Source organism: Chrysochloris asiatica, unplaced genomic scaffold (assembly GCF_000296735.1).
Source record: "Chrysochloris asiatica unplaced genomic scaffold, ChrAsi1.0 scaffold00008, whole genome shotgun sequence".
NCBI lineage: Eukaryota > Metazoa > Chordata > Mammalia > Afrosoricida > Chrysochloridae > Chrysochloris > Chrysochloris asiatica.
This window is the reverse complement of record NW_006408526.1, coordinates 7,244,874-7,270,294: the sequence shown is the minus strand read 5'-3', so window position 1 is coordinate 7,270,294 and position 25,421 is coordinate 7,244,874. Positions and strand designations below refer to the sequence as shown.

Genomic DNA, 25,421 nt, shown 5'->3' with positions numbered 1-25,421 from the left:
ACTAAATTTTTAGTTACCAATCAAGAGCTTAACCACAGTGCCACCAGAATTTCTCACAATTATCCTCATTCCAGCAATAATCATTCAGAGACATAAATTAAGTTGCCTTAAGTCATAGACAGTTATCAAGGGTTTCAGCAAAGATTCAAATCTAGGCAGTGTAGCTCTAGAGTTCTTATTTGAATCACTATACTATGCTTTTCTGCTATTCCAGCATATCTAGATTTTATCATGTACTCAATTATGAATTAAAATGTGGACTAGAAAATTATGCGGTAAACTCAGAAAAATTATTTCTGCTGCAAATAAAGAATGAATTGGATCAGGGAGAGTGAAGATAAAGAAAAAGCAAGTAAGGGCAGAAGATAAGAGGACATGGCCGTAGAACTAGGAGGAAGACAAACATTTGCTGTCATGGAAACTAAACAAGGGAAAAGATCCTTTGTAACCCTATAATACCATAAATAATGATTATCCATGGAATCCAAAGTGAAACAGCACCACAAGAGCTCCAGTTCAGCAGTTAGGCCGCAAAGCTAGGAAGAAACTGATATTCTGTAGAACCAAGACAGAAGGAGGGACAGGAGATTCCATAATTTGTGTCTCAGAGTGAACAGAGCCAGACCAACTGAAGTGCATGGAGTTATGGTCAGAAATGGGGAAGTAAGAATCTAAGATCAGAACTTTCTTACAAGTCATTGTAAATACCACCAACTTTTCAACTACGTTTGAAAGAACCACAGAGAGCAAATATGTAGTAGTAAGTACTCTAAGGAACTCCTTAAGGAATCATGGTGGTGCTTTGGGTTAGGTGTTAGACTGCTAACCAAAAAGTTCTCAGTTCAAACCCACCAGCTGCTCCAGGGGAGCAAGATGAATGTGTCTGTTCCTGTAAAGATTTACAGTCTGAAACCTTATAGGGTCACTATGAATCTGAATCAATTCAATGACTGTGGTTTTTGTTTTTTTCCCTTTATGGGCATCCTCAAGAATCCATGGTGGCACAGAGGGTTACACATTAAGCTGCTAACTGCAAGGTCATCAGTTCAAATCCTTAAGTTACTACACTGGACAAAGATAATGCTGTCTTTGTTCCTGTTTAGATTTACAGTCTTAGAAACCCTAAGGAGCAGTTCTACCCTATCCTATCTGGTCACAATGAGTTAGAATCCATTCAGTGGCAGTGGATAAGAGATTCTTTACTTGCATTGTCCTTTGACTCCCTCTTTCTACTTCCTCTCAAGAGTGGTACGTCCAGTATTTAAAAGCACATATGGGATGTATCAACAACATTCTTTCTTCCCTAACTAAGGTCTCTGGGATGAATGCTAAGTAAGAAAAGACAACATTCTTTAGTTCTACTTCCTGCACATGCCATCAACCACTTCAAAATGTTATGTAATAATACAGTTGCCAAGAGGCAGCTAATTAAGTCTGCCTGGCACAATCCTTCTACTCTTAATGTTCAGCCTGAGCGTGGGTGGATGAGCGGCCAGGAAAAAGAATGCTTAAAAATTTCATTTCCAAACCTAACCTAGACCATTTCTCTCCTTTCAGGGAACATTACATCTAAATTATTAGAAGACAAATGGGTATTATCATTATATTATTAAAGAAGTGCAGGGAAGAGCTTCTTCAGCCTCTACAGATAAACCATTCTCTGTGTACAAATTCTTTTTGTCAATAACTTCCATATTACATACAATCTAAGCTTGTTAGTTACTTCCATATTGTTGAAATGTTGTGCCCCACCCTTTCTCCATTCTTTGTTGAAACTGGAGAACAACTTGTAAACACCTCCCTTTTTCACATGCTGCTGTATTTCCTAAACATTTACACACCTTTGTTTCCCTGTGGAGGCTCCTTAATCATTTCCCATTTTTCTGCGGGAAGTAATACCTTTGTAGAATTAATCAATATAAATTTAGCATATCACAGTTACTTCTTATCATAATTTCTCTAGTCTGTTTTTGCAAATCTATTTTAAGGGAGATTGTTGTTGTTAGTGCCCTTGGATCTAACTCATAGAGATCCTTTCTAGGGTTCCCAAGGAGTGACTGGTGAGCTTGAACCATCAACCTTGCAGTTCAAACAGACCTTGCAGTCCAGCACATTAACCAACAGCATCATACCAGAGCTCCAAGGGAGATTACTAGGAGTTTAATTAATACTTTTATTATGTTTTGCTCAGCAACCTATTGAGAAAGCAGCTGAGTGTTACTAAAGTCAGATTCAGGTGGGGGTTTCTTTAGAAGACACAGTTTATAGCTTTCCTACTGATATTTTACTTAACTACAAATTAGACAGGTGGGTGGATTTGGGTGATATCAAAAGATAGTAAAACTAGGTAACTTAAAGTAATTTATCTTCTATTTCCATTTATGAATAAGGAGATGCATAAACTTATAGGTTTTTACAATTATTTGTGCAATTATGGCAGCATAATCTGTATCCTCTAAATGAGAGTACTGAACATTTTGGGGGACAAATTTAGATAGATATAGACCATTTAGATTACTTTTCAACAGGCATAGAAAACAGGCAATGAGCAATGGAATAGATTGTGACAGGTTTAGGGCATATTCTTTAACAATCATAGAAATTTTCTGGTTTGATCTTATCAAAGGTTCACAGGATCATGCCATAGGTTACAGAAAGTGCAAGAGGTAGAATATCTGTCGTTTTGTAGTTTGGTTTCAGATTAAAGTTGGAAATTAGAAGATGGGCAGTAAATACCTTTCAAGATAAAGTTTGGCTGTGGGGGGAATAGATTGGTTCGAATGTGCTGCTACTGCTATGTCATGAATAAGACTGGACTCCAGAGACTGTGATGCTAGATTCAGCTGCATGCATAAATGTAACATTCAAACCCCATTCCAGGAGGCTTTTTAAGAAGACAGGCTATGACCTATCAACATAAAGTTCTTGCCAGTTAGTTCCAGGTTTGGCACAAAGTTGTCTTCCAATGCCTTCAACCCTGTATTCAGTTCTAAGTTTGTTCAAGGTACTTTAACCCATTTTAAATGATGGCATGAGTTAATACAAAGTCCACAAACCTGCTTTTTGACAACTCTAAATTCATGAATGGACCATTTTTCCTTAAGGGAGGAGAGTGTTTGTTTGTATAAATAACATAATAAAAATGGTGATTTTTGATAGGCTATCTGGATTGTTTCAATAAGGATGGAAGGAGGCAAGACTGAAGCAATAAAACATTATGTTCATAATCATCTCTTTATTTTTCATTCAAACCATTATTATATATATATTTACATTGTCTTTCAACTTAGCTTTAAGTATGATCAATTTTACTCATTCTAACATTTTACTAAACCCTAAAAATGAAATAAAAACAACATAACTCTTCCTATGGGTAACAGATCAAAGAAAACTTAAGGGGCTGTTCTGTGAGTGACTTGACATTGTAATAATCTTTCTCTATTAAATAAAATTAATCTTTTGATTTTATTCAAAAGAGAAAGTGACAGAGATTGAAGGTCTCAAAGAAAGAAGCATGTGATGAGGTGAGGTGAGAACAGGAAAAATTAGGTGGGATCAAGAGTACAGTGTAAATGTGAACTAAAATACAAGAGGAGAGGTATGGAGTGGATGCTGATGACTTTGGGAGGAAAATAGTTTATTCAAAAGGCATTGTGAATAAGAAAACGATTATTTATTATCAGCTAATAGTAAAGAGTATTTCTGAATTTATTCTTTCATTCAACAAATATTTTCTGAGGACTGTCTATGTGCCAGCACTGTTGTTGTTGTTAAGTGCCATTGAGTCGATTCTGACCCATAGCGACCCTGTATAGGGTTTCCAAAGAGCAGCTGGTGAGCTTGAACCACCGACCTTGCAGTTCAAACGGCTTTGCAGTCTGGCACACTAACCCACAGCACCACAGCCAGCACTGTAGTAAGCACTAAATCTATGTTGTTGTTTGTTGTTGTTGTTGTTGTTAAGTACTGTGGAGTCGGTTCCAACTCATAGTGACCCTGCACAGTGTTTCCGAGGCTGTAAATCTTTATGGGAGCAGAAGGCCTCATCCTTCTCCTGCGGAATGGCTGGTAGTTTTGAACTGCCGACCTTGATGTTAGAAGCCCGATTCATAATGTTAGGTGCCATCTAGTCAGTACTGACTCATAGCGACCCTATGCACAACACAATGAAACACTGCCCGGTCCTGAGCTAACCTCATAATTGTTGCCACACTTGTGCCCATTGATGCTGCCACTTTACCAATACATCTCTCTGGGGTCTTCCTATTTTTCTCTGACCCTCCAGCTTACCAAACATTTTTATCACTCTCCAGTGACTGGTCCCTCCTGACAATATGTCCAAAGTATGAGAGACAAAATCTGGCCATCCTGGCTTCCAAAGAGCACTCTGGTTGCACTTCTTCCAACACAGATCTGTTGGTTCTTTTGGCAGCCCATGGCACTTTCAATATTCTCTTCCAACACCATAACTCAAAAGCATCAGTTCTTCTACAGTCTTCCTTATTCACTGTGCAGCTTTCATATGCATATGAGGTAATTGAAAACACCATGGCTTGGGTCAGGCACACCTTAGTCCTCAAGCTGACATCTTTGCTATTCAACACTTTAACAAGGTCTTGTGCAGCAGATTTGCCTAATGCAATATGTCATTTAATTTCTTGGTTTGCTTCCTGTCTTTATGGAATTTAAGGTCTAATGATGGGGACTGTACTAGTTATTCTGTTTACCACCTTGTCTGCAACCTCTTCTTTCTCTCTTCCCCTCAGACTCGACCCTGCTTTGTGTGAACTTGCAGGATGACTCTGGTTGGCTTCTGCCAACAGAATACCAAAAGAGATCAGAAGGCATGAGAAAAAAGAAGTCAAGATATAAATTCACTGATCCCTTCTTTATCTATGTATTTACAATGGCTGTATCTCTTTATGACTTCAGTGATTACTGCTTATGGTGGTGGCTTCCTGCCCACTCTTTCTAAAAATTGTCCCTCTTCCTTCCTCTTGCAGTCTTAAGTGTGAAAAAATATTCCTGTTATCAATAGTTTATGAGCACTTCAGTTTGTCATTTTGATCCTCTTCATTCTGTACATAAATCTATAAGTTGTCCCTTCACCAAACTCTTTTGAACCACATGAGTCGGGTCCTATTCAAAGACAATGATCGATACAGAAGTTTAAAAATAAATAAATAAATAAATAAATAGAACTACACTGGTAAAATCAATTAAAATTGTGTTAAAATTATGAAGGAAAGATATAAAAAATGTTTAAGTAGATAATAATGGATGTGAGTTAGATAATATGATCATAAATAATTCTTTGTTGTTGTTGGATGCTGTCAAGTCAACTTAAATTCCTAGCAATCCTGTATGATGGAGTAGAGCTTATCCGCAGGGTTTTCTAGATTGTCATCTTTTCAGGACCAGGTCAGTTATGGAGCGCTCTCCTGTGAGTGGTTTGGTTTGTACCACCAACATTTGGGTTAGCAGTCAAGCGCTTGATTGCTATGACACAGGGGCTACTTAGGGAGATGATAGCCTGTGTTTGGTAAGAGATAAGAGGGAACCAACATGACAAGGACAGAGGAAGATTGCTCCAGATGGAAAGGACAAAAAAATGCAAAAGGTACGAGGTAGAAAAGTTTCACATGCTCTGTGTCACAATTTGGTTCTAACATGAGGAACATTCGGTTAAAGCCCTCTGTGAGAACAGACTGAGCAGGAAGAATCAGCTTAGGTAGCAAGATCTTGTTGGTCAATGTCTAGCGTCAGATCCTAAGAGTTCGCAGAACAGACAAAGGCTTACCATAATACTAAGTAGTTATTGAAATGAGAAGTAGCTCAGGTGAGCTGTGAGAATTTAGCTGACGTTTGGGTATTAATCTGAAATTGCTGTGATCATGTCAAGAGGTAAAAATGTCTACTCCACATGATAACATGCTGCAAAGGGATTACCAACCAAATATAAATATGTTATTTCTTTGATCTTTCTTTACATTCACCAGAATAGTAGATGGATCTCTTCATGACCCACTTTAATTTTCATAATTGTGACAGTTCACAGAAATGTTACTAAACAAACAACAGAATAGTGTGAAAGTTTGTCTTCCTTCTCTTCCCTTCCCTATATCTTTTTCTTCTTGTTTTCTGGTGGAAGAGCAGAGAAGGAGTACAAAAGTTGAAGAGTAAAGTACTAATAAAAGAAGATAAATGATTTAACTGTTTGATCTTATCTATAATCAAAGGAACTATAAGGATTAATGTACTAATCATATTTCAAGGCTTTCGAAGGCAAACACAACTGACTTATTAAATTAGTCTGCCTAGGGAAATATCCTATATTATTTTTTTATACATAAATTTAGTTCTCTAATTTGTTTTACAATATGACCTTTGATTGTTTGTGGTGTTACTACAAATTCTGGCATTTAAGAATTATTCAGCTGCTGGATATACTAAAATTGTTTGGCATCAAGCCAAGAAACATTGTGTATATTTTTGTCAAAACTGAAATTATTTGAGACACTTTTTAGATGTATGTGAAAATGCAACATGGGTATGTGGTGAAATAAAAGATTTTAACGTGTTATTTAATTTTATATATTTAACTATTATCTGAAGGAGCGCTGGTAGTGCAGTGGTTATGAGTTGGGCTGCTAACCTCAAGGCCAGCAGTTTGACAGCTGTTCTGCCAGAGAAAGATGAGGCTTTCTGCTTCTACACAGATTTATAACCTCAGAAACCCTATGCATGGTCACTATGAGTTGGAACCAACTCCACGGCACACCACCATCCCACCACTATTATCTGAAGGATCCCTGATGGCACAGTGATCAAGTGATCATCTACCAACCAAAAGGTGAGCAGTTTGAATCTACCAGCTGCTTCATGGGAAAAAGATGTGATGGTTTGTTTCCATAAAGATTGATGCTGTTTTATTAGGTGCCGTTGAGTTGGTTCTGACCCATAGCGACCCAATATACAACAATATTAAACACTGCCCAGTTCTGAGCCATCTTCACAATTGCTGCTACTTGTGAGCCCATTGCTATTGCCACTCTGCTGATCCACCTTTTTGAGGGGGGGTCTTCCTCTTTTTTGCTGGCCCTCTACTTTACCAAGCATGATGTCTTTCTCCAGGAACTGGATACTATAATACCCTCTGGATAATATGTCTGAAGTATGAGAGATGAAGTGTGGTCATATTGACTTCTAAGGAGTATTCCTCGTACACAGATTTTTTTTGTTCTTTTGGCAGTCCATGGTAATTTTAATATTCTTCTCTAACATCATAACTCAAATGCATCAATTCTTCCAAGGTCTTCCATATTCACATGCATATGAGACTATTGAAAATACCATGGCTTGGGTCAGGCACACATTAGAACTCAAACTGATATCTTTGTTCTTGAACACTTTAAAGAAGTCTTGTGTAGCAGATTTGCCAAATGCAACACGGCATTTGATATCTTGATTGCTGTGTACATGAGTGGTGGTGGTGAATCCAAACAAAATGAAGTCTTTGACAGCTTCAATCTTTTTTCCATTTATCATGATGTTATTTATTCATACAGTGGCAAGGATTTTTGTTTACTTTACATTGAGATGTAACACATGTTCATCAGTAACTATTTTAAATCCTCTTCCTTTTCAACAAGCAAGTTTGTATTACCATCTGCATGCACATCATGGGTTGTTAATGAGTCTTTCTTCAATTCTGATGCCATGCTCTACTTCGTATAATTCAGATTCTTGGTTTATTTACTCAGCATACAGATAGAATAAGTATGGTGAAATAATAAAACTCTGACACATACCTTTCCTGATTCTAAACCATTCAGTGCACCTTTTTTCTGCTTGAATGACTGCCTCTAGGTCTACGTATAGGTTCTGCTTTAGCACAATTAAGTGTTCCAGAAAACTCATTCTCTGCACTATTGTCTATAGCTTGTCATGATCCACACAATCAAAAGTATCTTCATAGTAAATAAAGCACAGGTGAACATCTTCCTAGGATTTTTTGCTTTCAGGCAAGACCTGATGTCAGCAATGATATAGACCTCATTGCACATCCTCACCTAAATCTGGTGTGAACCTGTGACAATTCCCTATCAATGTAATATTGCAGACATTTAAAAATTATCTCTAGAAAAATTTTACTTGTATATGATATTAATGATATTGTCAAATAATTTTTACTTTCCACTGTGTCACCTCTCTTTGAATGGGCACAAATACGGATCTCTTGCAATCAGTAGGCCAGGTAGCTGTCAACCAAATTTCTTGACATGAATGAGTGAGTGGCCGCACTGCTGCATCAGTTTGTTGAAAATTTCCTTTTGGTGGACTTGGAAGCCTATAGGGCAGCTCTAATCTGTCTCATAGGGCTGCTATGGGTCAAAGCTGACTAGATGGCAACAGGTTAGACTTGGTTTTAGCTTTAGTTTTGGAAAGCTTCCTTGGATATTTGTTCAAATAACTTCTAGATCAATTTTATGTTCTTGAAATATAGTTCTACTTATGGGTATCATTTGCTTAATATGATTTGTATATAATTGCAGACATGTGTTACTTTAATCATTTTTGAAATGAGAAAACATCATACATTACTGATTAACCTTTTAAACCTCTGTTTACCAGCTGAGTGTTTCAGTTTTACTAATTCACTCCATCCATAGACTTTGTTGCAATTGTTAAGTATCATTTGTTGTTAAGTACCATCGAGTTGGTTCCGACTCATAGTGACCCTGTATAGGGTTTTCAAGGAGCCTCAAGGTTAGTAGAGCACCACACTAGGAGTAGAATAAATACCATTGTTGTTGGTGTTCAGTTTTGTCGACTTGGTTCTGACTCATATCAATCCTGTATAGGGTTTCCAAGGAGCAGCTGTTGAGCTTGAACCACCAGCCTTACAGTTCAAACCTACCTTGTAGTCCAGTGCTTTATTCCACGGTGCCACACCAGGACTCTGGTTATGTGCCATACACCCATATTTTTGTACCATGCATATTTATGTAGCATGCATTTTATCTCCAAATAATTTATGGTTATATTATGAGAATTATCTCACAACTGAAGTAGTTTGATTGGAACTCTGATAGAGATGCATTTATGCAAATTATAATTATAGAGTCTAGAAAGGACCCTGAGGTCTTACCCTAAAAGTAACAACAACACTTTGTTTAAAATGAATCATAACAGTCTAATCAAACATAATCAAAATCCCACTCCTTCCCCTCCTCCCTCTATCCATATTGCAACTGTCAATGACAAGTAACTAAATAACAGGGAATTTAGGTTCTCAGACACAGAATCATTATGTGTAGCAAGTATTATGATATGCTATAATTCATCTTTTTTATTTGTTGTATATATTGATAGCTAGCATTCTCATTTTGTCATTATTTCAGAATATACGGAAGTAATTACTTCAGAATATACTAGCTTACTGTAACTTATTCTTACAACTTTTATACTCTAGTCTTATAGCTACATCCTATCTACGAAGAGTAAATTGTACCTCATCTTTTTTATCCTTCTTTCATTTATCTTTGTATAATGAATTTTGGGGTCCTGGTGTGGCGCTGCAGGATAAGCACTCGACTATAAGGTCAGTTTGAATGACAAAGTTGAGGGTTCAAATTCACCAGCTGTTCCTTGGAAAGCCTATACAGAATTGATATAATTCAAAACTGAATGGATGGCACTTAACAACAACATCATGAAATTTAAAATGAGGCTTAAATTCTAAGACCAGTGGGCAAAGAGATGTAAATGATTCCTTTTATCTAGTGACATTCCTTTTATGTTAATGTAGCAAAATTATAAATATTATTGCCCATAGAATGACTAGGAAATAATGATAAATGTTGACTTCATCAATTTCCATTTGTCCTTCTTTTAAAAAATATATATATCCACCAAGAAAATTCTGGAAACATGAAACCTAGCAAAATAAGCGATCCAAACGTAAAACAGGTCACATTTTAATAACCAATTGTGTCTAATTATGGAAGAATATGTACTTACTTGCCAAGTGCAAAGCACTCCATCTTAACAGTTGCTCCCTTAGCAGCTGTAACCGTGAAAGGAAAATGGACCTCAATTTTCGGCTCATATTCTCCCATCACACCTGGGAAATAAAAAAATTATCTTTAAGCGTAAGATGAATGTCACCATTTATTTCCAGTCCTGGAGATGCTACACTGAAAACCACTGTGATTTGGATGTATAATGTCTGCTAAAATTTTGAATGCACTGAAATAAGAAGTATACTTAAGTTCAATCATTATGATTCCCCTAAGTGCTGGATTGTATGTATGATCAATACAATTTAAACTAATAATCATTGAAAATGTTAATCAACACTGGTAGTTGAGCTAATGATTAGTCTCCAAATGAAGTAATTGACTAAAAATATTTTCTATGCTAAATAAGAGTGCTGATTTTAAAAAAACCCAAGAAATTAAATCAGAACTTCCACAATCACTGCCAAATAAATGAATAGCCACTTATTAAGTCAGGATATATTTATTGAGTTGTTATAATACGCAACACAGATGCATTGCAGGAGTTACAAAGATAAATCAGCCAAGGGCTGTGCTCTCAAACACTTCACTAGCTTATTCTAGAACGAGAAACAGCATATTCTAAAGTATGATATTGAAGTATTTAAATAACTGTAATGCAAGGTGTCCTGGTGTGGTGCTGGACTGCAAACCACAAGTCTAGAGGTCCAAACCCACCAGCTACTCCTCAGAAATCCAGAGTCATCTTGAGTTGGGACCAATTCCACAGCACTTAATAACAACAACAATGCAAGATAGGAAGTGATGAGAGCTATGAATGAGGTATCTCTAAAATATGTGCACCTGAAGGGAAGGAACAAACAGTATAGTAATTATAAATGTTTAACGGAGAAGAAACCGTTTAATTAGTGTTAGAAAAATAATTAGAAATCAGGAAAGTGTGCAAAAGAAAGAAGAAGCAAACCACTTCTGAAAGATTGTTGTTGTTAAGTGCCGTTGAGTTGGTTCTGACTCATAGCAACCCTGTATAGGGTTTCCGAGGAGCAGCTGGTGAATTTGAACTGTCGACTTGCAGTTCAAACCAACCTGTGGTCCTATTACATTAACCCACAGCACCACACCCACTGAAATATGAATAGCAGAAGACCATTGTCTGATGAATTACTTAGGTTAAAACACACTAAAAATATAATTGAGGAAGAGCTGCTTCCTCAAATTATGGTGGTGGTGGTGATGGTGACGGTGATCATGGTGGTGTGCCATGGAGGCAATTCTGACTTATAGTGACCCTGCATGAGTTTACATGAGAAAAACTAGCTGCAAATATCCATTAATGATCAACTCTGAAATGTACAAATTATGTACTCAAGTGCCCTTGAGTCAGTTCTGACCCTGTATAGGGTTTTTGAGGAGCAGCTGGTGAGCTTGAACTGCCGACCTTGCAGTTCAAACGGCTTTGCAGTCTGGTGCATTAACCCACAGCACCATACCAGGACTCCAATTATGAATACAAGAAAACAGAAATTCATCAAAAATAAAATGGAATGCATAAAGATCAATAACTTAGCCATTAGTGAGTTGAAATTGACAAATATTGACCATTTTGAATCTGACAATCTTATGGTTTATTATTCTGAGAATGACAAATTGAAGAGGAATGACACTGCATTCATCATCAAAAAGAGCAGTTTGAGATCTATCTTGAAGTACAGTGCTATTTGTGGTAGGATAATATCCATACAACTACAAGAGAGACCAGTTAATTCTACTGTTATTCAAATTTACATACCAACCACTAAAATCAATGATGAAAAACTGAAGAATTCTAACCAATTTATTCAGTCTGAAATTGATCAAACATGCAATCAAGATGAATTGATGATTACTGATGATTGGAATGCAAAAGTTGGAAACAAAAAGGAAGGATTGGTAATTGGAAAATATGACCTTTGATGCTAAAACCAATGCTAGAAATTATATGATAGAATTTTGCAAGACCAATGACTTATTCATTTCAAATTCCCTTTTCCAACAACAAAAATGGTGGTTATATTTGTGGATATGCTGTGTGTTAATGCGCCATAATGCAAAGCCATTTGAAAGCAAGGTTGGCGGTTCAAGCTCACCAGCTGCTCCTCAGAAATCCTATACAGGGTCACTATGGGTCGGAACTGACTCAACGACACCAACAACATCACCAGATGGGATACATAGGAATCAAATACTACATCTGTGGGAGGAGACAATGGAAAGGCTCAATATCATCAGCTAAAACAAGGCCACGACTGATTGTGGAACAAACCATCAGTTGCTCATATGAAAGTTCAGGGTAAAGCTGAAGAAAATTAAAACAAGTCCACAAGAGCCAAAATATGACCATGAGTATGTGCCACCTGAATTTAGAGACCATCACCAGAAAAGATATGACACATTGAACACAAATGAAGGAAGAGAGACGACTTCTTGTGGGATGACATCAAGAACATCAGACAGGAAGAAAGCAAAGGATCACTAAAGAAAAGATTAAAGTCCAAGCTGCACTCAAGGCTTTGTCAAAAATAAGACTGCAGAAATTGATGAAATAAATTGAAATTGAAATGTTTTAACAAAATGATACAGCTCTAGAGGTGTTCACTTGTCTATGCCAAGACATTTGTAAGACAGTTACCTGGGAAAGATCCATATTTGTGCCCATAAAAAAGAAAGGGGACCCAAAAGAATGTGGAAAACATCCAACAATATCACGAATACTACATGCAAGTAAAGTTTTGCTGAAAATAATTCAGAAATTGTTGCATCAGTACATAGACAATGAGCTAACAGAAATTCAAGTCAGATTCAGAAGATGACACAGAATGAGGGATATGATTGCTGAAGTCAAATGGAATTTGTCTGAAAGCAGAAAATACCAGAAATATATTTACCTGTGCTTTACTGACTATACAAAAGCATTAGATTTTGTGGGTCATAACAAATTATGGGTAACATTGCAAACAATGGGATTTCCAGAACACTTGATTATTCTCATGAGGAACCTATATATAGTCAAAGATGCAGTTTTTACAACAGACACAAGAGTATTAAATAGTTTAAAATCAAGAAAAGTGTGTTCCAGAGTTGCATCCTTTCACCATACTTATTCAGTCTATAAACTGAGCAAATAATCTGAGAAGCTGAATTACAGGAACAGGAATGTGGCATCAAGATTTGATTAAGACTCATTCATAAGCTATGATATGCAGATAACACACACTTTCTTGCTAGAAACAAAGAAAACTTGAAGTCCTTACTGATGAAGATCAAAGACTACTAACAGCCTTTAGCGTGGATTGCATCTTAATGTAAAGAAAATGAAAATATTCACAACTGGACCAATAAAAACATCATGATAAGTAGAAAAAAGATTGAAGTTGTCAAAGACTTCATTTTTACTTAGACGCACCATCAATGATCATGGAAGCAGCAGTCAAGAAACCAAAGGCCATTTTGCTTTAGGCAAATATCTGAAAAGACCTTTAACATTTTAGACAGGTCTTTTGAGAGTTGATATAACTCCAAGTCCAGTGATGTAGTATCTTTATAGGTGAGGCTGTACATTTGAATAATTTCTCTGGGTGAATTTAAATAAACAATTAATCTGCCTCGCTCTGATTTTTATCCCATTATTTGACATTCTTAGAAATACAGTGTAGTGGATTAACACACTTGAAAACAATTTCATAAGGTTGGTTTATAAACATATTGAAATCTTGGGTGTCTTGCCCTAACAGTAGAGCAAATTATATTTAACATGTATGTTTTGGTAGGAGACATGGTGGCGAAGTAATTAATTGTTGGATTGCTAACCCAGAGGTCAGTGGTTTGAACCCACCAGCTGCCCGTGGGGGCAAGAAGTGTCATTCAGCTTTCTTAAAGATTTACAGCCTTAGAAACCTTACAAAGAAAGTTCTCTTCTGTCCTACCAGCTCACTATGAATTAAAGCTAACTCAACAGCAGTGTGTTTTGGGTTTATGCTTCAGTAGTCTTGCAGCTCCAGGTTATTTATTTTCTGAATGCATAGGTATTAGTTCTGAATAGTCAGTATCCACACTACAGCAGTTTTGAAATGTTTCAATCAGCATTCTAACATACAGAGCTATACTCATTATTAGAGTCAAGAATTCATGTCAATATAGCATAAGAATTTGACTTCCCATAACAATTATGAGAATGACTGTGATAGTTAAGGTTTGTGCCAACTTAACAGGACCAGGATTCTCAGTGGTTTGGCAGTTGAGATGGAGCTACCAATCATGATACGACTTGATGTGATAAACCAACAAGAGGATTAAAGATTTGGCACTGCTGTGGTTAAGTGTTTTCAAGTCAGTTCTGACTCATGACAACCCTGTGTAAGGTTTTGGCAGAGTACCTGGTGGGTTTGAACAGCTGACCTTGTGGTTTGTAGTCCAGTGTTGATCCTATCGCACCACACCAGGAGTCTAAGGATTTTATACACCATTCTTAATCCTACAACTACTTTGATATGATTTACAGTAGATTCCCAAGGGTCTGTCATGCAACATCTTTTATCTTTTGAGAGATAAAAGGAGTGAAACTTAAGCAGAGAAAGAGGGACCTACCAAGATAGAAGAAATGGGAGTGGAGTATGTGCTATGGACCCAGGGTCCCTGCACTGTGAAGTTCCTAGATCCAAGAGAAGATTGATGCTAAGATGTATGGAGATCTCCAAGGAATACTGAGCCTACAGATGCTGAAAGGAGACAAGGACTTTTACCCAGAAAGCCTTTCCCTAGAGATAGCACTCTGAATTTGGACTTCTAACCTCCTAAACTGTGAGAGAATAAATTTCTGGTTGTTAAAGACATCCACTTGTGGTGTTTCTGTTATAGCAGTGTTAGATAAATAAGACAATGAACAGTCAGATAGATAAGTGTTGTTAAATGGGCACCATCTAGTTCTTCTGGTCTCAGGCTAATGGAAGCTGTGGGTTACATGGACTAATTGCATCCAAGAATCTTCGGGTTTTTTTTATTCTGCTCCAGTTGGTAAGAGACAATTAGATGGCCACTTGCCAGCTTTTTAAATCCCAGGTGCTATTCACTAAAATAGAATGTAGAATATTATCTTTATGGACTATGCTACATCAATTGACCTAGACGTCCCCTGAGGCTAGGCTGTGGTCCCTAACCCTCAATCCCTATATTTCAGTCTCAAGAGGTGTGTAGTTAAGGCTAAGAGGTCTTCAAGACAGTGCCACAGTGTACTCAATTATACACATAGTGTATTTGCAGCATATACAAATATAAATATGTCTTCTTTTGCCTTGGTTATGTTATATTGTTGTTCCTTTCACCAAAGTTAGCACATGTCTACTATCTAGTTAGTTATTTTTCCTCCAATTCCCTCACATCTCTGGTAACCATCAAAGGATATTTGTTTCTCTGTGTAAACCTTTTCTAGATTTTTATAATAGTGGTGGTCTCATACAATATTTATCCCTTTGTGATTGATTTATTTCACTCAGCATAACGTCCTCCAGGTTCATCCATATTGTGAGATGTTCCACAGATTCATTGTTATTCTTTAATGTGTAGTATTTCATTGTGTGCATGTACCATATTATGTTTATTCATTCATTCATACATATATTGATAGACATTTAGATTGCTTTCATGTTTTGCTATTGGGAATAATACTGCAATGACTATGGAAGTGCATATATCCATTAGTATCATGACTCTTATATCTCTAGGATATATGACTACTACTGGGATTCTTGGATTATATGGCATTTCTATTGCCAGCATTTTGAGGTAGTGATATTTTTCTTATGTCCAAATAATTGTTATTGTTGCTTTTGTTAAGAGCTGTCAAGTCTGTTCCAACTCATAGCAATCCTGCATAGGGTTTCCTAGGAGTGGCTAGTGATCTTGAACCTCCAACCCTGGACTTTAAACTGACCTTGTGGTCCAGTGTATAGGTATTTATATATTATTCTCAACAACTGTTCTCAGTATCTGTTGCTTGTCTTCCCAAATCTGCATTAAACTCCTGAACCCCTTTTGAAAAACATATATTCTATATTATCTAGGCATGAGAATTAAATGGGAGTTTCTATCTTTCTACACTGTTATCCTGGTGTGGTAATATAGGATTAGTACTGGACTACTTATTGCAAGATTGGCAGTTCAAACCCACCAGCTGCTCCTTGGAAACCCTACTGTTGTTGTTAAGTTCCATCAAGTTGGTTCCAACTCATAGTGACCCTGGGTAGAGTTTTCAAGGAGCGGCTGATGAGTTTGAATCACTGACCTTGTGGTTCAAACCAACCTTTATGATCCAGTTTATTATCCCACAGCACTATACCAGGACCTTATACAGGGTTTCATTGAGTTGGAACCAACTCATTTAAAAACAACAAAATCTTTCTATAGTCTCTACTATACTGGTTATAAGGAGCTCTGGTAGTGTAGTGGTTATGAATCGGACTGCGAGCCACAAGGTCAGCAGTTCGAAACTACTACTGTTCCGCGGGAGAAAGATGAGGCTTTCTGCTCCCGTAATGATTTACAGCCTCGGAAACCCTGTACAGGGTCGCTATGAGTCGGAACCGACTCCGTGGCACATAACAACAACAACAACAACAACAACAACATACTGGTTATAATTAAGACATTGATTTATGTGTCAGTGCAGACTGTATTCTATAATGTTTTCAGAAACTGATTTCTCAGAAGTACATCACCAGGCCTTTTCCCCTCTGGATAGAATCAAACTTCTAACCTTTTGATTAACGGTACACTAACTACTGGTAGCATTCAGCCAGATAATAAATAACATCTAATGATACCATATTTTGTATATCTTCTATTCAAATGTTTCAACAGTACCTTAATAAATTTGAATGAGTGGTCATTTAGAAAAATAATTTCAACTATCAAGAGGTATCTGGTAAATTAAATCTGGTATAGGTAAATTAAATGATATTTAAACAATTTTCTTTAAAGATAACACTTGAAGTTAGTATATATACTCATTGCTATGAGTGATTATATATTATATAACTGAACACAATGAGTATAAACAAGATGTATCTGGGATTAGCATGAAAATAAAGACCCCATGATCTAAGGCATAGTTTTTGCATTCTATACTTCACACATTAAAATGCATGTAAATAACTTAATGGAATGCCTTGAGATTCACTTAATTAGAATTATATGTGATATCAAGGAGCTCTGGTAATGGAATGAGTTATGAGTTGGGCTGCTAACCACAAGGGCAGCAGTTTAAAACTGCCAGCCACTCCATGGGAGTCTTTCTGCTCCAGTAACAATTTACAACTCCAGAAACCCTACATTTGATGAAGAGTACCAGATATAGTGCCAGAATATGAGCCCCTAAGGTTGGAAGGCACTCAAAATAGGACTGCGGAGTAGCTGCCTCCACAAAGAAAAGTTAAACATGATGATGTGAATGGAATAAAGCTTTCTAGACCTTCATTTGCTGGTGAGGAATGCTCAAAATGAGCAAAAACAGCTGTAAACATCCATTAATAATCAAAACATGGAATGTACGCAGTATGAATGCAGAAAAATCAGAAGGTGTCAAAAGTGAAATTAAATGTAAAAACATTGACATCCTAGGCATTATTGAGGTGAAATGGACTGGTATTGACCATTTTGAATCTGACAATCACATGATTTACTACGCCTGGAATGCCAAATTAAACAGGAATGGCATCACATTCATCATGAAAAAGAACATTTCAAGATCTGTCATGAAGTGCAATGCTGTCTGTGATAGGATAACACCCATACATATTCAAGGGAGACCAGTTAATACAACTATTATTTAAATTTACATACCAGCCATTAAATCCAGTAACGATGAAACTGAAAAATTCTACCAATTTCTCCAGCCTGAAATTGATCAAACATGTGATGTACTGATAATTACTGGTGATTGGCATGCAAAGGTTGGAAATAAAGAAGGATCTGTCATTGGAAGATATGTCCTTGACGACAGAAATGATGTTGGAGAACTCATGATAGAGTATCACAAGACTAATGACTTCTTCATTGCAAAAACCTCTTTACAATAACATAAAAGACAACTATACACATGGACCTCACCAGATGAAATACACAGAAATCAAATTAACTACATACATCTTTGGGAAGCGACTATGGAAAAGCCATATCATCAGTCAAAACAAGGCCAGACTGTGGAATAGACCTTCAATTGCTCATATGCAAATTCAAATTGAAGATGAAGAAAATTAAAACAAGTCCATGAGAGGCAAAATATGACTTTGAACATATCCCACCTGAATTTAGAGATCATCTCAAAAATCCATTTGATGAATTAGACACTAATGTCCAAAACCAGAAAGAATTTTGGAACGACCTCAAGAACATCATATAGGAAGAAAGGAAAAGGTCATTAAGAAGACATGAAAGAAGGAAAAGACCAAAATGGATGTCAGCAGAGACTCTGAAACTTGTTCTCCAGCATATAAATGCTTAAGCAAATGGAGGAAATGAGTAGGTATAAGAGCTGAATAGAAAATTTCTAAGGGCAGCTCAAGAAGACAACGTCAAACATTATAATGAAATGTGCATAGACCTGGAGTTGGAAAGCCAAAATGGAAGAACATGCTCAGTATTTCTCAAAAGGAAAGAACTGAAGAAATAATCCATGCCTCAACTTGAAATATTGAAGGATCCTATGGGGAAAATATTTAGTAATACAGAAAGCATTAAAAAAAATGGTGGATGTTCAACCATTTCCATTTTAAGAGGTAGTATATGATCAAGAGTCAATGATACTGAAGGAAGAAGTGAAAGGTACACTGAAGGCATTGAAAAAGAGCAAGGCTCTGGGAATTGATGGAATACAAGCTGAAATATTTTGATAAACTGATGCAGTAGTGCAGTCACTTATTCATCCATGCCAAGAAATTTGGAGGACAGCCTGGCCTACTGATTGGAAGAGATTCATATTTGTATCCATTCCAAAGAGAGGTGATTCAATGTAATGTGGAAATCACTGGACTATAACATTAATATTGCATGCAAGTAAAATTTTGCTCAAGGTAATTAAAAAATGGCTGCAACAGTACATGGAAAAGAACTACCAGAGGTTCAAGCCAGGTTCAGACAAGGGTGTAGTATGAAGGACATCACTGACGACATCAGATGGATCTTAGCTGAGAGCAGAGAAAACCGGAAAGATGTTTACCTGACCTTTATTAGCTATACAAAGACTTTCAATTGTGTGGTTCATGGCAAGCTGTGGACAACATTGCAGAGAAAGATTATTCTGGAACACTTAATTGTTCTCATGAAGAACTTGCATATAAACTAAGAGGCAGTTATTAGAACATAATAATGAAACACTGGACAGTTTAAAAATCAGGAAAGGTGTGTGCCAAGGTTGTATTCTTTTACCATACTTTTTCAATCCATATGCTGAGCAAATAATCTGAGAAACTGGATTATATTAAGAAGAACATGACATCATGATTGGAGGAAGACTAATTAACAACCTGTGATATGCAAATGAAATAACCTTGTTTACTGAAAGCAAAGAGGACTTAAAATACTTACTGATGAAGATCAGAGATCATACACTTCAGTGTGGGTTTTACCTCAATGTAAAGAAAACAAAAATTCTCACCACAGGATGAATAAGTAACATCAAGATAAATGGAGACCAGACTGAAGTTTTCAAAGACTTCATTTTGTTTGGATCAACCATCAACACTCATGGAACCAGCAGTCAAGAAATTAAACTACTTTAATTTCTTTAGGCAAATATGCTGCACATGACCTCTTTAAAGTTTTCAAGGGCAAAGATGTCTGTCTGAATAATAAGGTGCACCTGACCCAAGCCATGGTATTTTCAATAACCACATATGCAAATGAAAGTTGGACAATAAATAAGGAAGACTGTTGAAGAATTGATTCATTTGAGTTATGGAGTTTGAAAAGAATATTAGAAGTACCATGGACTGCCAAAAGAATAAACCGCTGTTTTGGAAGAAGTACAGCCAGAGTGCTCGTTGGAAGCCAGAATAGCTAGATTTCATCTCTCATACTTTAGACATATTATCAAAAGGGATAATATGGAAGTCCCTGGAAAAGGACTTTATACTAGGTAAAGTGAAGAGTCAGTGAATAAGATTAAATCCCCCAATGAGATGGAATGGCAAAGTGAAAGCAGCAACAGACTTAAACTTAGCAATGATGGTTAAATTGGCATAGGACCAGGCATTCTTTGAGACATTGGGTTGCTATTGGTCGGAACAGACTCAGTGGCACCTAGCAGCAACGCCAAGTTCAAACGGACTCCATGGCACACCAACACCAGCACCATTTGGAATATCATAATTCCCTAATTCTCCTTTTGTTGTTGTGAGCTGTTGAGTTGGTTCCGACCCATAGTGACCCTGTACAGGGTTTCCAAGGAGCAGGTGGTGAGCTTGAAACACCAACCTTGCAGTTCAAACAGCTTTGTAGTCTGGCACATTAATCCTCAGAGCCATACCAGGACTCTAATTTCAATGAGGGTTCAATGTATAATTACATTTCTTACAATCTTTTCAATATGAATATAAGCATATATTTATTTTGCTATGTAAGCTCATTGGTAAAAAATAAATGAAAGTACAAAAATAATAAAAATAAAACATAATAATAATAAAAATGAGATTTGGAAAGAAAGGAAATGATTAAATAATGACATTTTGCCTAGATACATACTACATGTAAGGCATGTCATTGTAGTTATTCATTTAGCTATTGTCTTAGTTATGTAGTAATGTTAAAACAGAAATACCAAAACTTAAACAAACACATTTATTTTCTCATGGATTCTGAGACCAAAAGTCCAAATTCTTGTCTAGTTTTCCCCTCTTTGTAAATTCTGTCCTTGTCACCTTCCAACACCTATGGGCCTGCATTCCTTGGAAATTTACATGTGTTTTCTCATCAATCTTCTCCTGGATATAGGAGATTCTCAGCACAGTGACCCAATGATCTCTGCTCACCTATTTAATCTCTTTTATATTTCAAAAGAGATCGATTCTGCATGGAGTGGATTGTAACCATAGCAATGAAATGATATACGATAGGATGAATGTAAAACTAATGTTCTCCCATGTAAACTATCACATAATTCACAATAAAACATTAAAAAAAAGAGAGAGAGATAGACTCAAGAAACAACCTAACAACCTAATCCTGTAGATTATATCCTGCCTCATTAGCATAACTGCCTGTAATATTACCTCTTCAACATTTTAAAGGTTAGGATTTACAACACATAGTATAATTACATTATATCACATAATGGGGAATAATTAAATAATCCTGAGAATCATGGCCTAGCCAAGTTAATTCATATTTTTGAGACATACAATTTAATTTCTAATCTGTGATTCTTTGTGAAAGGTGGTGATTCCCAACCTCAGATCTGCTTCTGTCTATAAACCTTACACTGAGCCATTAACAAGCTTTCCAAATCTCAGTATGTCGTGTGCAAATCAGAGGGCTACTGTTCTTATAAGTTTAGGAATCTGGCAGCATCTTAGGAAATAAACACCTAACAGCAATATATCCTTTCTTTATTGTATTCAAAGAAATATAATACTTATATATAGTTTTTGAAATTTAAATCATATAGAAAACTCTCAATGGCTTTTTCTTTTCAATTCCTCAATAAGTCATTGATAAGTAATACTTTCATAAGCCAACTATATAGACAGCAACAAGTATATATTACCCTGAATTATAGTTTTTTGAGGTAAGTCATTGCTATATTATAAAAGAACTTATAGGCTCTCCCGAAAGAAGAAATAAATAACTTATGTTATATTCAAATAAATGTATCATTATGAATATTATTTATATAGGGAGATAGAGAAAAACTAGAGAGGTTTATTATTAGGAGAAACTGTTTTTCATCACTATCATATATATTCTGGAAATCAGAGGCGCCAATAGATTCTCCTGTCTAAGCATCAAGAAGAAATTGATCAGGGGCTGCTTCACATTGTAATTGATTTCCCCTGATTATTTCAAGACTTATTTTCTTGCCACTATGATTCAGGGGTTGCTCATTTTACATATCTGCAATTTAGGAGGAGATCTTGCAAAAGTTCGATGTAAAAAAAGCAAATACATTTTTTCCTCAAGTAACATTTAACTGTCTGAAACATTAAAACATCAAGAAAAACAGCAAATTTTGAAAATATCATAACAAAGAGTAGAATAATCACTTAAAATGAGAAGAATGTTAAAACAATATTATTTGATTTCAGAAAGATTAATATTACTATCTTCATCAATTTCTGTAAATAAATAAAATTGTAAAAAATTCCTCTGTAAATATGTCTACATAACCAAAAAAATTTATATATATACCTTTATAAACTCTTAATTGGAAACTCTTATGTTTTTTTCTTTTTTTATGACTTTGAATTTATAAAGTAAGCATGTACGTGTCTGTTTCTCTGTAGGTGTAATAATAGGGCAAACTTTTCTAATTCCCTTTTTTAAAATATAAAAATTAGAAATTTTTGATATCTACATAATTTTAGCTTTTATAAGATACCACCAAAAACGTATGTGTATATGTTTCAGAACAACATGTCAGGTATTGAGTGAACTAAGGTCTTCATTTTGATAGCTGAAGATCCTTTTTTGAAAGTTAAAATGATTTGGCCTACTAATGATGAGTAAATGACTAGATTGACTCCAATTAAATAAAAAATAAAAATACAATGGTTTCAAATGACTTGATGGACAATATTAAAATACTTTGAAGATCTCTAAATAACAATGTGAGTCTTCCATCCAGATTATAGTTTGTTCTTTTTCAATTATGATTTAATTACAAAGTGTAATTTCTATATAATCCACCCAAATATTTTCTAGAATCTTTGCTTCATTAAAAAGGAAAAATAAAATGGCTCAGTGGACTTTCCTCACCATATTAGACTCATTAATCATAAATTGTTCTATCCATACAGAGTGCTTTCTACAAGAAGTTGAAAGGATGTGATAAAGCACAATGAGAGAAGGATGAAGCAGAGCAGATCTAAGTTGTGAGAAAATATTTCTTTAAACACACACACATACGTCAGCTGGAAGGTAGAGAAGATGTATTCAAAATGAAAGGTAAAATTAAGCCACTTGGAAAGAAGAAAAATTCTGTTATCATTAATGTTATACATTACTGGAAACAAAAAAAGGAAATATCCCCAAACTCTGATTGTTGAGTTCCTAAACTATTTGTCCTCTGCTATCTGCCAGTCTTATTCTTCATATTATGGACCCTGTTTTTGTTTTCAGGATGCTGGGATGGCACTGTAGGATAAGTACTGTACTGCTAACTACAAGAAAAGTAGTTCAAACCCACCAGTTGCTCCACGGAAACCCTATACAGCGTCACTATGATTCTGAACTGACTTGGCTGCACTAACAACATTCTTATTTTCACTAATAAGTAACCCCTTTTTATTTTTGTACCATATATTTCTGGAAAATAAAAATCTTGTATTAGTTTCTTAGATTGCTACAATAAACTACCACAAAATAGGTGGCTAGATATGACAGAAATTTACTCTCTGTTCCGAAGTCCAGAAGGCTGGATTCAGAACTACACTCTGAAAACTTTAGAGGAGGATTCGTTCTTGTCTCTTAAATGTCTGGTAGCCTCCAAGTTTTCCTTGACTTGAAACTGTAGCTTCCCAAAGCTGTCTTAATCTGTTTCTCTGTGTCTTTTCCCTCCACTTAGGTTGAATTAGAACATCAGTATAATTTCATATTAATTCAACTTTTAACATCTTCCAAGATCCTATTTCCAACCAAGGTCACCTTTACAGATATCAGGTCTGCACCCTATCATTTTATGGGACACAATTCACCTGACTCACTGTGAGCCCTTTATTGGGATTCACTTCAGTGAAATTCTGTTCTCTAAAATTACCTGAAATTTCACCCAAATTACTTTTTATTTCTTAAATAATTTAAAATTCTTCAGAGTGATTATTCCCTCTAGTAAAATTTCTCACCCATAACTGTATACCAATCCATACAAAAATCACAAAGAATCCAAAGAGACTTAGAATACCCTTGAGGAATTAGTTCTGCCAGCTATGTTGATCAGCTTGGTTACATAACTCAGGTAGAAAATGTGACAAATGAGTTTTTCCAAACTATTGTTCAAAGTTTATTTTTATACTTTAATCTGCAAAGTTTGTTTTGTCACTGCAGTCTTGTTATGGAGAACGCCAGCATTCCTGCTGTTAGCATCTCACATTTGAGATACTAAACACATCAGCCCCTGTTTTGTTCTGTAAGCAATTCACTCCATGTCTTATTTTATGAACTTTTATTTCAAAGGCTTTATGCATAATAAAGTTCAAAAGATACATTTTTCCAGAAGGGAAATTTCCATTATCACAATCCCAACTCAGGGCTTTATGTGCATTAAAGATTCTACATATAAGAAGAGAAGGACTAAACACTGATGGAACACCTAATATAGGCCTATCACTGTGTTAAGTGAATGCAAAAATTGTTATTTAAATCTTACAAAACACAGAAAAGGAGATGTACTTATCACCTGTCTTTTCAAAGGAGATTAGAGATGTTAAGTAACTTGTTCAACATCATTGAGCTATTAATCAACATATAAATGCTTCAAACCTGGGACTGTATAAATGCTAAAGCCCCCTCATTATTGTATGTGGCTTCCCAGGAGCAAAATCACTTGCTGCTTGTAAAGCAGAATTCATGTGGTCATTTCACATTTTGTAAAAAATTAAATTATGATTTATAGATTACTTTCTCAGTAAAATCTTTCTGATCCTCTATCCCATCTAAGCTGATAGCTTCCTTCCTTCCTTCCTTCCTTCCTTCCTTCCTTCCTTCCTTCCTTCCTTCCTTCCTTCCTCCCTCCCTCCCTCCCTTCCTTCCTTCCCTTCTTTCATCTATTTGTTGTTGTTATCACTAAGTGCTGTCAAGTCAGTTCTTACTCACTCACAGCAAACATGGGTAGGATTTCTGAGGTGAGTTTGAACAGCCGACCTTGTGGTTCAAACTGACCTTATGGTTCAGTGAATTATCCTGCTGTGCCACACCAGGACTCCTTCATCTACCTATCTGCCTACTTATCTATCTATGTATCTATATATCTATCTATGTATCCATGTATCTATCTATGTATCTATATATCTATGTGTCTATATATCTATGTATCTATCTATGTATCTATATCTATGTATCTATGTATCTCTGTATCTATATATCTATGTATCTATATCTATGTATCTATCTATGTATCTATCTAAATGTATATATTAAATTTTTTCATACAGCACTCTA

General features: G+C 35.9%; 1 protein-coding gene across 1 annotated transcript in view; it reads right to left on the bottom strand.

The window, feature by feature from the left end:
* Positions 1-25,421, bottom strand: part of CNTN5 (contactin 5) — a 704,421-nt gene that overhangs the window by 473,660 nt on the left and 205,340 nt on the right. The window contains exon 7 of the mRNA XM_006833948.1: positions 10,024-10,126. Coding sequence (XP_006834011.1) covers positions 10,024-10,126 — 103 coding nt within the window. The remainder of the gene's footprint in view (positions 1-10,023; positions 10,127-25,421) is intronic.